Raw genomic sequence first — 15,416 nt, 5'->3', positions numbered from 1 at the left:
GTAGAGAAAAGCGGCATATAAGAACCAACTCCTTCTTCTATAATTTTAATCAGTAAACTATACTAATGTTTCAGAGAACATTATGTAAACAAATTAGCATATAGAGATAAGCAGGTATCCAAGTAATATACATATCCATCATATCCATACACTTCTAATGCTGGTGGTGGTATATAGATAATAAACTTCACCCGCCTCCTCCAAAACCTACCTTTCACAAAGGAGTTAGGCCAGGTTTTATACCTGGACACTTGATTATCTAAAGAATTTTGATTATCTTTTGCACGGTGACACAGATACTCTCCAGGGAATATTTGTGCAGTTGGAGCTATGGTATGATTACAGACGTTCATCTCCTGTGCTCCCTTTTTGTGTTTCCTTGTTCTTCTCTTTCTTTCTGTATTCACATTTAAAATCACAAGGGACAGCAGACGTATCCATGTACTTACAATAGCTACGGAAGACTCCGAGAAGGCTGTCAGAGGAACTGCTCTGTGTATGTCAGAGTACCCCAGTGCTGCAAGGGCTACTTTGGGATTGACTGCCAAGGTGAGATTTCCCAAAATTAAACTTTTGCTTCTGGAAAGATGGATGTAGCATTGCATGGAATGCTCCCACCACCCCAATAAAGAAGAGCTGTGGTATTTACAAAGATAAAAATGGTTGGAGCAATCGAACATAATAAAATGTTAAACAGAGCCTTAAAACATTATGAGGGAACAGGGCAGCATTTCTGTGGACAGAAGGATTTCAGGCCATGAAGCTATGCCTTTTCTCTTGTACTGAATCCAATGTACTGAGTGCTAAGTTTTGTTCTAAACCACTCTTCACATTCATTGTCTTTAAAAAAAACACATCAGTACATTCCTATTAATTGCATCCACCTGCTGGAATCATTATATTCCACTTTTCTTGGCGGAACTCCCTTCTATACATGGAATCTTTTATTTCCACTGAGAACTCAGGAATTCCAAAGATACAGCAGTTCTCCAGTTCTCAGAAATACATGTGGTTGTATAAATCTCTATCCAGCTCATGTACCAGGCAGGTTAAGAGCACATTATGTGAATGTTATCTGGCCTGTTCAACTTGACTGTTCATTTCCACAATAACAAATGTCAGAGGGTTAATCATGGTAGGCTGTTGCAGTAAAGCTAACCAGGAATCCTGTGGCATCTTTACAGACTTAGTTAAATCATGGAGAATACATTTTACAAAGTGGGCTGTAGTCCATGAAAATTCCTGCCTAAAGAAATCAGACTTTCAGATGCCACAAGTCTCTTTTTTTGTTTAGATGAGTGGATTAGGCTTAGAGAAAACGGACAATAGTTGTGGTGGTTTCTCCCCAAGAGTGGTGATGGTAGTATGGAGGAATCATGGCACTCTTACTTCTGGCATATAGGCTTGGTTTGGGTTTGGGATTGAATTATGCATTATAAGTCTGTGATTGTCTAGTGTTAAAATTTGGAAAGACATTAAGGGAGGGGGAAAGCATCAAGAATTGAGTCTTAAAATTCCAAGACTATACAACAGGGGTAGTCAAACTGCGGCCCTCCAGATGTCCGCGGACTACAATTCCCACGAGCCCCTGCCAGAGAATGCTGGCAGGGGCTTGTGGGAATTGTAGTCCGTGGACATCTGGAGGGCCACAGTTTGACTACCCCTGCTATACAAGGATTGGTACTCGCAGGGATCTTTTTCTAGGGAAGACTGAGTGCATGAGCCCATCTCTTTTCTATGGGTCTTAGAGTCCTAGCCCAACTATTTATTGCACGGAATAAAATGTCCATCTTTGAGTCAGTGCTTGAAAACATTTGACTTGCTTGCTGTTTGTTGCTTCCCAGCATGCCCAGGAGGGCCAGAAGCTCCCTGTGGTGGCCGTGGGTCTTGCGATGAAGGATATTCTGGCACAGGACAATGCACCTGTTATGGTGGCTTCAACGGGACTTCATGTGAGTTCTGTCTACCTGGAAGATATGGCCCGGATTGCAGATGTAAGTTTCCTGTGATGGTCATCCTTTTACATTATTGTGCTTGTGTAAGCAAATGACCAGAATATGGGAAATAGTGTAGCTATCTCTTATTAATTTCTTCTTTCACTTCAATTAATTTGCTTTACTTTTCTCTTATGAAACACATGGGAAACACATGGTTGACAAACCAAAACGGCTGACTGTATCTGTTCCACTGCCCCCACAAAAGTACCCCTGTGGAGACACATCTGCAAAAGTACCCACCACACAGCATTTTAATGCTTAATTTAGCAATTTATTGCTAGCGCTTCAATTTAAAAAGCATTTTTTAAACATTAAAGTAATGACTACTGGAAGGGAGGGAGGGAGAATAAAGGAGAGAATAAAGAGGGCATGGGTTTTGGTTAAGGATGGATATTTCTAGGAACTGAGGAGGGACAGTAGATGGAGCATTTAGCACCTGGAGTGCAATATGACTTCAAAACAGCTTGACAAAAATCACTGCAAAGGACTTCCCCAAAAATACAAGAAAAAGGAAGGAGAAATCAAAGCAACCACTAAACTGAGAAAGACACATGCAAAACTGAAAAGAAAAATTGAGGCACGTGGCGATATGCACCAATGAAAACCACTGATTCAGAAAAGCCTTTTATTAGTTCTCTCTTGTAAGTAATTTATAGATGGTGAAAGTTTTTTAAAAAAATAGTTGCTTTCAACAACTTTTTCAGATTGGGCTTCTGGTTTTAAATAGGTCTGCTTATTTTTATATTTATAACGCCGTTTATTCTTTTGGTTCTTCTGTGGAAGCTGCCTTGAGAGCAACGCTATGGAGCAGGGTGTAAATGTTTAAGTGAATGAACACTGTCCTCCTAATCATCCAACCATTCGGTTTGCAGTCTGTCAATGCACGGAACATGGACAGTGTGATGAAGGCATTTCTGGATCAGGATTGTGCGTCTGTGAAACTGGATGGACAGGAAGGTTCTGCGAAACCAAATTAGGTCAGTCACTTTAGCCGTAACAATAACTTAAAGCCCAGAAAGTAGCTTCCACCTTGCCATGAACAGTTTATGACTAATTTACCTCAGTTAAATATATTGAAGGAGCATGTCTCCCATTAGGAGTCTATGAGGTCACCTCAGACTCTCCCAGAGCTGTTGATTGGCTAAGCACTCCCTCCAAGTTACACAATCATCCACTGTTTGGACCCTCTCACTCTGCGGTGACCCCAGCTTTGTGGAATGCCCTCCCTGAGAATGTGTGTGTGTGTGGGGGGGGGGGTGGTCCTCTGTTAGCCTCTTTCCATTTAGAATATAAGAAGAAGAGTTGGTTCTTATATGCCACTTTTCTCTACCCTAAAGAGGCTCAAAGCGGTTTACAGTTGCCTTCCCTTTCCTCTCCCCACAACAGACACCCTGTGAGGTGGGTAAGGCTGAGAGAGCCCTGATATCACTGCTCGGTCAAAACAGCTTTATCAGTGCCGTGGCGAGCCCAAGGTCACCCAGCTGGTTGCATGTGGGGGAGCGTGGATTCAAACCCAGCTCGTCAGATTAGAAGTCCTCAATCCTAACCACTACACCAAGCTGGCTCAATCTTGAGATTGTGTTAATGTTGTTTTTATAGATGTGGCTCCAGTGTGTTCACCCAGCTGTTCCATTAATGCTGTGTGCAAGGCCCAAAACATCTGTCAGTGTAAACTATTTTATGTTGGAGATGGAATCACTTGTACAGGTAAATCCTTTAGACACTTGACAAAGATTCACTGGGAAGGAAATATGAAAAATTGACATTTTGAATCTCAATCCCACAGCCTTCATGAATGGTTCCTGGATGAAAGTACCTGTGAATGTCACAAAAGCATGCTGCAATACAATATCAATGTGGTTAAAATTAATTGTTGTATGTGGTACAGAAGACTCCCACATATTTGCACTTAGACTTATATTTATATTGCTTACATTACGTGTGATCACATGATAACATTCAAATAATCTTGCAATGGTAATGCATGTATCAAAACATAAGGTTCTACTGATGGGTTTCCTTTCCTAGGAATACAGAAGGGGCTGAGGGTGAACCCATACCTTTCTATCCACAGTCAGACCTGCAGCTCTGGTCACTTGTTAGGACAGAATGTTTCATCCAAGGCAACATCTAGCTTCTGTCTGCCAGATCTGACAGCCATGACCATTTATCTAGTGGTGGGAGAAGAGAAGAATCTTCAAGGCAGAAGATAGGGAGAGGCAAAGACTTATCCCTTACCCTCCATAAAAGGGAGAAGCAAAGACTTAGGCTGGTACACGACACAATTAAAAAAAAAATCAGGAAATCTTCCAATGGTAATGAACTGTAGTTTCCAAGCATCAGCCTAAGTATTTTTGCTTCTCCTTTTTGTTTGTTCATGGGATCAACAAGAATATCACCAGGTCTGTAGCCTTCTGCTCTCTCATACGTTTCTGCTTTGGGGCTGACAGGGTGTTTGGAGGTGCGTGGGTTCTTTCTTTGGCAAACCTTTAGCCAGTTATATGATAGTTGACCTAGCTGATCCAGCCAAATCCAGCTGTCCATTTTAGTTCTGACTTTTTCAATCTAGCCTTGAGCTTCAGTTTGTGATCACCAAAGCTTGGGAGTGGGAATCCTCACTGTCCTTCTTTTTTTTTTAATTGATCTGATAGACGATACAATCCTAAGGACAAAAATGCAGTGTTTACATCTTGCTAGAGGACTATTTAGAGACTATATTCAGGCTAGCCTGAACCTGTCAGAAGCTAAGCAGCATCAGCCCTGATTAGTAGTTGGGCAGGGGACCACCACTGAAGTTCAGGGTTGCTAAAGAGAGGCAGGTGGTGGGAAATCACCTGTTCATCTCTTGCCTTGAGAAGCTGGCTGCAACTTGATGGCACATTCCATCACAAGGTGAGTGTGGAAAGTCTGGGCACAAACCCATGAACAATGAATTCCTTAACAATGAACCCGTCAGTGGCTTTTATCCATAACAGCTAATGAAAAAACCTCTGTGTTTAGAAGCAGCATTGCTTCTGAGCTTTCCAGTATACCTTATTATAATTTATTATAGCCCACATTCCATCCACAATAGAACTTGAGGCAGTACATGAAAGTTGCCAGAAGATCTCCCATTAAGAAACTGACTAGGCCCAGATCTACAGAACTCAAGCATATCTTTCAAGAAAGCATTGGACAGGAAAGGCTGTTGTAAGATTCAGCAAAGAATCCTCTCTCTAAAAATACACAAGAATTTGCACAGGCAGTATACCTTCTATCTGTTTGCACACATGCGCATGCACGCACATACATGGAAGCTGCAGCATTCCGAACTCCTGTTACTTGACAAGTAGATCTTGAAACTCCCTTGATTTTCAAAATACTTTGCAATAGGGACCATGCGCTCTGACCATTGCAAATGCTGATCAAGTCACAGGTTCCCTTAGAGTATGGTCTGTATGTCTCATTTTGTAATACATTATTCTATGTAGAATTAGGTAGGCAGCTGTGTTGGTCTGAAGCAAGAGAAAAAATTGAGTCTAGTAGCATCTTTAAGACCAACAAAGTTCAACTCTGGGTATCAGCTTTCATGTGCCTATATGTAGGGTAATTTATGTCTGGTTTTTTTTTTTTTTTTTTTTTTTGTTGTATTTTTCCTCTATAGCCATGAACCTTTGTAAGATCTCCAACGGTGGCTGTCATAAGAACGCAAGATGTTCTCAGTCTGGTGTGGCTGTCAATTGCACGTGTCAGAAAGGATACAAAGGAGACGGCCACCTCTGCACGGCTATCAACCCTTGCACAGACGGGCTCAACGGTGGTTGCCACGAACATGCAATTTGTACAAAAACAGGGCCTGTAAGTACCACTGGCTGTAGCCCCTTCACTTTCAGGGGCTACAGCCTTTGCTGACATTTGAGCATTCTGGTACAAAAGTGAGAGTCCGGGGAGTGTCCTAGGAAAGGATAAAAGTGCTATACAAGTACACACACTATCCTGCCTGTACTGATCAGCACAGTGTGTGTGGGGATGGCATATTGTAGAAACTGAAAATACTGATGCTGCCAACCCAGCAATAACCCAGCGGATATGACTGCAACAGTGCAGTTTGACTGATTTCATTGAGCTTAGACTGGACCACTGGTGTTGCATAGTGTTACGTTATGAGCCTGGAGGGCTGAAGAAGAGTTGCAGGGCAGACCAATTGCTGAGATTCAGTTATATCTGCTGACAAGACTTAATATGGTCTATGCCAGGGGTAGTCAAACTGCGGCCCTCCAGATGTCCATGGACTTCAATTCCCAGAAGCCCCTGCCAGCATTCGCTGGCAGGGGCTTCTGGGAATTGTAGTCCATGGACATCTGGAGGGCCGCAGTTTGACTACCCCTGGTCTATGCAATGTTCTTCCCTGGCCTCAACATCTGGTTCCACTCTAGCCATATGATCTGGAATTGCCATTTCCCCACTCGTTCGTAATGGACAAGCCAAATGAATCCACAATCAGTCTGATCATTCCAATATTGACTGTGTTTTTGCCGACCCAACTGCTAGCAATTTCTTTTAAAAGTACAGCGCAGTTTACAGTGCCGGTAAGTCCCTTGCGGATTTTCCGAGCATTCTTAAAATGTCCTTTACCATCCTATTTCATCCTTTTTTCTCCAGCCTTTTATCTCCAGCCCTTTCTCTCTCTCTTCATTGGTTGTTCCTTTTCTCTCCTCAGTGTTCCTTCTGTAACATTCATAGTTACTTATTACATCTTGTGGAGAGAAGGAAAGGGTCAAATTTGATTTTGGTTTTTTTATTTCTTAGGCAACCAGGTTACTCTTTTTTTAACAGAACAGCAGGCTCTACCCCCAAAATCTCCAGGTATTTCCCAGCCCAACTCTGGCAACCTTACCTACCTGCCACTTCCTACGTTTTTGTACCTTACCTACCTGCCACTTCCATCACCGCCATCACCTACTGTAATACGAGAGGTCCATTTCTGTTGATTTCTTTCTTTGAGCAGTTCCTTCTGACAGCTTGGACCATATAGAGGTCCATCTTTTCAGCATTTCTATGCATGTCTGCACCTCAACAGCTAGCCTTACAACAGGGTATCCTTGATAACGGCGAGAATGCTTGGGATATACCCACTGCAATTACATTTTAAGGGCTTTCCAGTCTCTGCAGGAATTAGAAGTGAACAAGGAAGGTTTAGAAAAGCCGCTGGGTATTTGCATCTCTGTTAATAGGAGTTATTTAGTTGGACTGAAAATCTCCTTCCTAGGGTAAACGCAAGTGCGAATGCAAAGATAACTACATTGGGGATGGGATCGACTGCGAAGTGAAACAGCTCCGTGTGAACCGATGTTTGCAGGACAATGGGCAATGCCACGCCGATGCTGACTGTGTCGATCTCCATTTTGAAGGTCAGTCCCCCAGAACCATGAATACAAATTCAGCAGGTCGGAAAAGTTAAGCGCCAAAATGTCAATGGGACCTCGGTGTTAAAACTATAAACATGACTCCAGAAACTCTTAGGACTGCAGTCTTATAATCTGTATGTGTAATCCACATTCTTCTTGTTTAGCATTATGTAGGATGCTTAATAGGGCTTCTTGTGGTGCAGAGTGATAAGGCAGCAGACATGCAGTCTGAAAGTTCTGCCCATGAGGCTGGGAGTTCAATCCCAGCAGCCGGTTCAAGGTTGACTCAGCCTTCCATCCTTCCGAGGTCGATAAAATGAGTACCCAGCTTGCTGCTGGGGGGTAAACGGTAATGACTGGGGAAGGCACTGGCAAACCACCCCGTATTGAGTTAGCCATGAAAACGCTAGAGGGCGTCACCCCAAGGGTCAGACATGACCCGGTGCTTGCACAGGGGATACCTTTACCTTTTTATAAAGGATGCTTAATAGAGTATCAAAAGAAGACCAAGCAAATGATTCTTGAACATGAACAAGTTAATTGGATTTCCCCCTCAAAATGTCTTTCTCCCAATTATGCAGGACATTATTGTAGTAGGGGTCTCATTAATTAAAAGGCTTGTTAGTGTAAAAGCAAATAGACATCCATTATGTCTGCTAATCATATGCAAATAAGGCTGTTTTGAGTGGATACATGTGAACTTCATACGATGTGAACTTCAAAATGATCTGTTTTTGCCAGAGGCAGGTATCCTAACCCTTTTTTGCCCCATTCTTTCTGCCAGATGCAACAGTTGGCGTTTTTCACCTACGTTCTCCCCTGGGACAGTACAAACTGTCTTTTGATGATGCAAATCAAGCCTGTGCAGATGAAGCAGCAGCACTAGCTACATACAATCAGCTCCTGTATGCCCAGCAGGTAACGTAGCATTAATTTGCCCATGCACCTAAGGCACTGCAGTTAAGATAGCAAGAGAGACAGGGTGGTGAAGCCACTAAGAGTGTCCTGCTTGGACTAGAGAGCTCTGGGTCCAAATTCCCACTCAGCCAATCTCCTTCTTTGTGTGCCTGATTTAACTGCACAGAGTGGTTCGAAGTAGTGGGATGTTACCTTAGACCAGGGGTACTCAAACTGCAGTCCTACAGATGTCCATGGACTACAATTCAGGGACTCATGGGAATTGTAGTCCGTGGACATCTGGAGGGCCGCAGTTTGATTACCCCTGCCTTAGACAGTTGTCCTTCTCTTCCTCCACCTCCTCCTCCTGCTCACTGAGTTGGGAAGAAGCTGAATAATGAGTCTGAAATGCTGAAATGCTAAAAGACACACATTATTCTGTTCTCTCAGGTGTGAAGTTTTCTCAGGCTGAATTGGGGGGTAAGCCTGGTCATGCACTCAAATGCAGTATGTATCTCACTGGCTGATGCTGCAACCTAACATGAAAGCACTAGCAGGACTGTTCACACACACTTCCTTAGACAGTTAGGACTTTTCTGTTCAATACTAATTGCTCATGCAAGGCTGATGGAAGCTCACAGCATTTTCCTCAGTGCAGATTGAGCCAGTACTACCCTCTGTAGCCCGTGGTCTGGCCTACCTAGACAGACCTCTTATGGGAATGAACTCCTTGGACTTCAGATTCCAGAGCAATTTTGCAGCAGGATATGGGGGGAACAGCCAGACTTTCACCTTCTTTTGATCCAGGGTGGCTGTGGTGGTACAAGTAATGGCTGATTTCCCCACCATTCTTTCCAGCTCCTTTTCCCTTCTGGCCTCTCTCTCTCTCTCTCAGACATGTCTTGCAGATTCTTCCTTTCAGTAAAGACCAAAAGAAGGCTGTGAGATTCTAGAAAGACATAAGAAGCTAGAGAAGAACACAGGGGCACTCTGTCTCAAACAGCTGGTTTCCTTCTAGAACACAAGCTAGGCCACCCTGGGTGCAGGATGCAATTGCCAGCAGGGCAGTGCAACAATGCTCACTATGCCAGATGTGGGTCCTACTAGAGCTAGCTATAGACACCCATTGTGGGTTTATTCCAACATAGAACTGCTTTAAGCTCACCCAGGCAGAGCTTCATGGGTTGAGGGATGGCAAGTCATCTAACCAGGCCATGGCTTCAAACCGAGAAAACAGGGAATGCCTGTGCGAGGACGCTACCATGTTAATTGACAAAAAGCTCTCGAAACGTTTTCTCTTCTTTGGAGTCCATCCAGAACAACCTCTGGATTTTATTACATTTTCAAGGAACTTTCCCCAGTGACTAGAACTGCATTTACAATTTCTATAAGACAAGCCAAAGCCTCAGTCTCATTTAACTTCTTGAGCTGTTTAAAGTGCCTTCATAACCTCCTTAGGTCAGGAAAAACCTTCTCTGTCTCCTTCTGAGGATCCAGCCTTCAAGTGAAGTCTATAAGGGTTTGTTGTGAATTAACTTGGTAGCCTCCTTACATAGGTGTTATCAGGAACCAGGCAGAGGTCACTCAGCAAAGTCCACTGCAAAAGGAACTCCCGAGATCACAGTTGTAGTGTGAATCCAAAGGAAAGCCTTTATTCAACAGACTAAAACAAAAGTCTCTACAGACAAAGTTCGTAGATCAAACTCTTTGGCAGAGACAAAGGATCAATAGTTCTAAGGGACACTTATAGAGAGGTACAACTAAGGGAGGGGGGAAGAGAGTGAGGCGGGAAAATACAATGATTCCCAGAGGAGCCATCTGGCCAGGCTTTGATCTGAATTGTTACATATGTTGAGTCTTCACAGTTTCATCCAAGGTCAGTAAGTACAGGAAAAGATAAGGTGCCCCCCTCCCTCGAGCGATGCTTTGGTATGCAAAGGAGGCCAGGAACTGACAGGCGATTTATGGCTTTGTGACAACAGCCCAGGAGAAATTGGAAGCAAGCAGGGTGAAAGATGGGACATGAATTAGGGGTCTTGACAGGTGTTTCCTGTTTTCTTGCTTATTGCTGGCTGTGGTGCTTCTTTGACCATGTCTCTTCAAACCATCAGAGCAAGACAAGGGTGGGCCCTGTATATAGAATGAGTTCTCCCTTCCCTCCTTATGTATATTTCTAATGTCTCTCATATCTGTAGGCTAACTTTGCTTCCAGGTTTCCTTGTGCTTTACAACCACTTCATTTCCATGTTGATTACAGGCAAAGTACCACTTATGTGCAGCTGGCTGGCTACAGAATGGGAGAGTAGGCTATCCAACAGCCTTCTCTACCCCTAACTGTGGGGGAGGTTTGGTTGGGATCGTGGACTATGGAATCAAAACCAACAAGAGTGAAAGATGGGATGCCTTCTGCTATAGAGTCAAAGGTAAAAGTGCTTTGGAGCAAAGCAGAGAGAGAGTTCCAGATCTTTGGTACACACCTCTGGCAAGCAAGAGCCTTTTATAGCACAAAGGCCCACCCAGCAGAGGGTGGAGCTAGCAGTCAGCCCCAGGCAAAACTGCAAACTAATGCAAATCAGCTAATGCAATTAGCTGCAGTCCCCCACCACCCAGGCAAGGAACAGACAAAAAACAACAACACTCAAACAGCCCCCACTCTCCTGCAACCTATATATCCTCACACACTGTAAGAAAGAAAGCAACACTCACCAGTAGCTCCTGAGCTGGCACTTTCTCCTTCTCCCTGCCCAGCTGCTTGTGCTTTTAATTTTTCCAATGTTGCTGTGGCAGCACAGTCCTGACTAGTGGGAAATGGCTCTTCATGTTAATTTAAGGTGACCAGATTTTGACACTGGTAAAGTGGGACAACATTGACCGGGGGGGGGGGGGAGTTCTTGATTAAAATTTGGTCTATATGGAGCAACAACATTTTTCATAGAATGCATAGAACACAAAAATAGTATTGTAATATATATATTTTTTACTTTCAACATAAGTACAATTTGCCATGTGCCCCCAGATGCCCCTCCAAAAGTGGGACAATCTGGTCACCTTATGTTAACTGGTGTGGCCATCTCTTTTGAGTCACCAAAGGGAAGAATCTTCCCATGGTTTCTCAGACTGAGTTGAGGCCCTGATTATACCCAAGAGGGGGTGTTTCTCACCCCAACAACATGATTCGTACCTCAGTTAATTCAAGTTAAAAGGGGCAGCCTCTAATCTGGAGCAGTGGTCCCCAACCCGCGGGCCGCAGCCCGGTGCCGGGCCGCGAAGGCCTTGGCGCCGGGCTGCGGCTCCTTCTTCCCTCCCGCCCCGAAGCGAGAAGCTCACCAGGCCGCAAGTAAATCGGCCGCCAAAGCGGTCAATTAGCTCATGGCCCGACAAGCTTCTTGTTTCGGGAGGGGGGGAAGAAGCTTGCCGAGCCACAAGCTAATTGGCCGCTTTGGCGGCCAATTTGCTGGCGGCCCAGAGGGGCCGGGAGGGGAAGCAGCGGCCACCGGCATGGCAGCGGCGCAAACGCACGTGCCGGCAGTCCACACATGCGCGTTTGCGCTGGGGCTGCTACGCGTGCGCGGGCCCCCGGGCCGCCCTCTCGCCCCACTCCGGAGCAGCGGTCCGTGACAGCCGAAAGGTTGCAGACCGCTGATCTGGAGAACCATGTTTGTTTCCCCTCTCCTCCACATAGAGTCAGCTAGGTGACCTTGGTCTAGCCATAGTTCTCAGAGCTCTTTCAGTCCCACCTACCACACAGGAAAAAAAAACACTCCTTTTCTTTCTGATGTTATTTCACCGATCGCTCTAGCATCCCTGCTTCTGTGATTGCCTCAGGCTATGGTGTCAATTTTTAAGTTTACCAAGGAAACCTGAGAATATATAGAGCAGTGGTCCCCAACCTTTTTATCACCAGGGACCGGTCAACACTTGACAATTTTACTGAGGCCCGGGAGGGGGGTAGTCTTTTGCCGAGGGACGTCGCTGCCTGAGCCCCTGCTCGACTTGCTTTCCTGCTGGCGCCCCTGACTTCCCGCTGCCCATTGGGGAGCACTGCCAGCAGCAGCTGCGCAGTGCCATGCTGAGGGGAAGCCCCAGCCATGGCAGCCGCTGGACAGCACCAAAGGTGAGCCAGTGGCAGAGTGGCAGGGCAGCCCCTGAGGCAGCAGCCAGGGAGGTGGACAAGGAGGAGCCGCAGCCCGGTACCGACTGATCCACGGACCACTACTGGTCCCCGGACCGGGGGTTGGGAACCACTGATATAGAGCAGCTCTCTTATGGACTGCGTCCATGAGAGAGATGATGCAGCATTAATCAGAATGTTTCTAGGCTGGAAAGAAAGCAACATCCTATCAACATACAAAACTACCTTATACTGAGCCAGATTGTATGTTCATTCAGTTCATTTTAACCTCACCTTGTTCTGGTATTTTGGGTTTATAGGTCTTTTTCTTTCTCAGTCATCTAACAGAGTTCTTTTCAAATGGGAGTGATCTTCTGTATGTTTAGCATATGTTGAACCACTGTGCTAGCTGTTGCTTACAGGGAAAGTGCTTGGCCCCCTCCACGCCAGGACATTCTTGTGTTACACGGTCAATTGCAAACAAAATTACAACCGTGGCTCCACATTACAGTCTCCAAAAAAATATTGGTAGTGCCCATTCAATGTTCAATTATGCATCCCTTTAAATTGGCTTTCTGCTATACAAATGCTTCTTTTATGCGCTTAATTTCCATTCATTCACAATTACTTCAGCATTCCTAACTCAAGGTTTAATTATCACAGTGTTTAATTATAATTATTATATCTCCTCTATGTGCCATGGAATGGGTTACTGCTTTTCTTCTCTTTGCAGGGATTGGCCATTAATTTCTCCCCATAATTGTAATTTTGTAATTATCATTGTAAAGAGAGAGAGAGAGAGAGAGAGAGAAATCAATGACCAATCACCTTGACTGGGAAAAAAAGAAAAGAAAAACAATCAATCTCCCCTTCCAGGGAGCTGAACTAATAATACAAAAATTGGCTCTGGGATATGGCAGCCCCCAAGAGTCAACAGAAAGCAATTAACAAAGTACATAAATACCTATAAACAGAGAAGCAAAATGCACTGCCCTGACAGACTGAACAGACTGATGCTGCAGTCACATTTTAAGTTAGAAAGAAAATCACCCCAAATTTGTTTGGGGAACGGTGAGGAGGTAACACAGAAGAAGAAGAAGAAGAAGAAGAGTTGGTTCTTATATGCCGCTTTTCCCTACCCGAAGGAGGCTCAAAGCGGCTTACAGTCGCCTTCCCTTTCCTCTCCCCACAACAGACGCCCTGTGGGGTGGGTGAGGCTGAGAGAGCCCTGATATCACTGCTCGGTCAGAACAGTTTTATCAGTGCTGTGGCTAGCCCAAGGTCACCCAGCTGGTTGCATGTGGGGGAGCGCAGAATCGAACCTGGCATGCCAGATTACAAGGAAAACCCAGGAATGTAAACAAAGAGCTGTTGTTTTTTACCTCGCTGTTTACTACCCAAAGGAGTCTCAAAGCAACTTACAATTGCCTTCCCTTCTTCTCCCCACAACGGATACCCTCTGAGGTAGGTGAGGAGAGCTCTGAAAGAACTGTGACTGGCCCAAGATCACCCAGCTGGCTGCATGTGGAGGAGGACTGGGTGATCAAACTTGTTTCTCCAGATTAGTGGCCACTGCTCTTAACCACCACACCAAGCTGGCTCTCGAGGTTGGCCATCATCTGGATTCCTCATAAAAATGAATGAATAATTGCTATCCTACCCAAAACAAACACTAGTATAAATTGGTTTTATTCTGTTTTGATTATGTTTTTTCCAAAGCACTTCAGATAACTGATGTCCCACTTCGGCTTGCTATTAAAACTCCTTATGGTTGGATTTTGTAGATGTTAATTGCACTTGCAAAATTGGCTATGTGGGAGATGGAGTTACGTGTACCGGGAACCTACTTCAAGTCCTCACGTCTGTCCCAACGTTTACAAAATTTGTCTCGGTAAGTAATAGAAACAGACACTTTCACAGGAAATAGCTGTCTTGTAGGCATGTGTATAGAGAGGGGAATGGATCGGACTGTGCTGGCCCAGCTAGGATTTTGGACCTGCCACCTTTTGCCAGTGACTGACACTCTACCTCTATGGTATTTGCTGTCAATGGGGGCGGGAACAATCAGTGCTGTAGTGGGGACTATTTGGCAAACCTAAATGGGGAGGAAAGTTCAATTTCCTTTTAGCTCTCTCTGTATGACCACCAATGGAATCAGAGCCCCATGTAGCATTATGAAATTTTGGAAAAATTGTTTTTACTGTTTTCCATCTCTGAAAGTCAGGGATGTCATAACATGGCAAAGTCCTGCCCCACTTGTTTATGGTCAAGCTACCCAATCAGTTTGAAATAACCAAACTACCCTAGAGTTACACAATTAAGTTGCTGAAAAATCACAGTCTTCCTTTTCAAAACCACCTCATCTGTTGGAAGAATAAAATGTTTGATTTTCTGCTCCTTCAAGACATTTAACTCCATGAGCCCTAGAAATATTCTTAAGACTATCACAAGGATGAAGGTTTCTCAAAAGCTGCCTTGTGGTCCACCAATTTCTTTCATAGAAGAACAAAGTTGATCTTTTAGAACACAAATCTGAATAAAAAGTAAGGCGCTGTTCTTAGTACAATAACTACTGATTATGAATCATCCATATTTCTAGGACCTTTTTACTCTTCTGAGCAGCCTACATCTTCTTTCGGATAATTGTGTATACGCAAAGCGAGTTTAATTTCACAGGGTCACTTGTATAAGCCTGAGATTTTTTTTTATCACAGCTAAAATATTCCACTCCAAAGTATCATGTTTCTTCACAGGAGATCTTTACTTACTCAAATACCACAAAGAAAGGTCAAGAATTCCTGAAATACCTCACCAATTTATCAATTAAGGCTACATTGTTTGTGCCAGACAATGATGGGATAAAGGCAAATGAGGTAAAGTACCTACTATGGGAGCATCAATCAAGTCATAAAACTGGCCCTGAATCATCCTCATATAGGGCATGCAAGACATGTTACTGAATTGTTACCTGAAAAAAAGGTGAATGGTATCTTTCCTAGCTGAGAAACTCCTTTAGCCTAAGAG

General features: G+C 44.3%; 1 protein-coding gene across 1 annotated transcript in view; it reads left to right on the top strand.

Annotated features, from left to right (window-relative positions):
• The window catches only part of STAB2 (stabilin 2), a 63,162-nt gene that overhangs the window by 41,467 nt on the left and 6,279 nt on the right, over positions 1–15,416 (top strand). The window contains exons 30-39 of the mRNA XM_077339747.1: positions 423–549; positions 1,845–1,994; positions 2,870–2,974; positions 3,597–3,704; positions 5,641–5,834; positions 7,246–7,387; positions 8,169–8,302; positions 10,539–10,704; positions 14,177–14,283; positions 15,146–15,265. Coding sequence (XP_077195862.1) covers positions 423–549; positions 1,845–1,994; positions 2,870–2,974; positions 3,597–3,704; positions 5,641–5,834; positions 7,246–7,387; positions 8,169–8,302; positions 10,539–10,704; positions 14,177–14,283; positions 15,146–15,265 — 1,353 coding nt within the window. The remainder of the gene's footprint in view (positions 1–422; positions 550–1,844; positions 1,995–2,869; positions 2,975–3,596; positions 3,705–5,640; positions 5,835–7,245; positions 7,388–8,168; positions 8,303–10,538; positions 10,705–14,176; positions 14,284–15,145; positions 15,266–15,416) is intronic.

This window comes from Paroedura picta, chromosome 5, assembly GCF_049243985.1.
Source record: "Paroedura picta isolate Pp20150507F chromosome 5, Ppicta_v3.0, whole genome shotgun sequence".
NCBI lineage: Eukaryota > Metazoa > Chordata > Lepidosauria > Squamata > Gekkonidae > Paroedura > Paroedura picta.
Note: the sequence above shows the minus strand (reverse complement) of the source record. Positions and strands in the feature narration are given on the sequence as shown.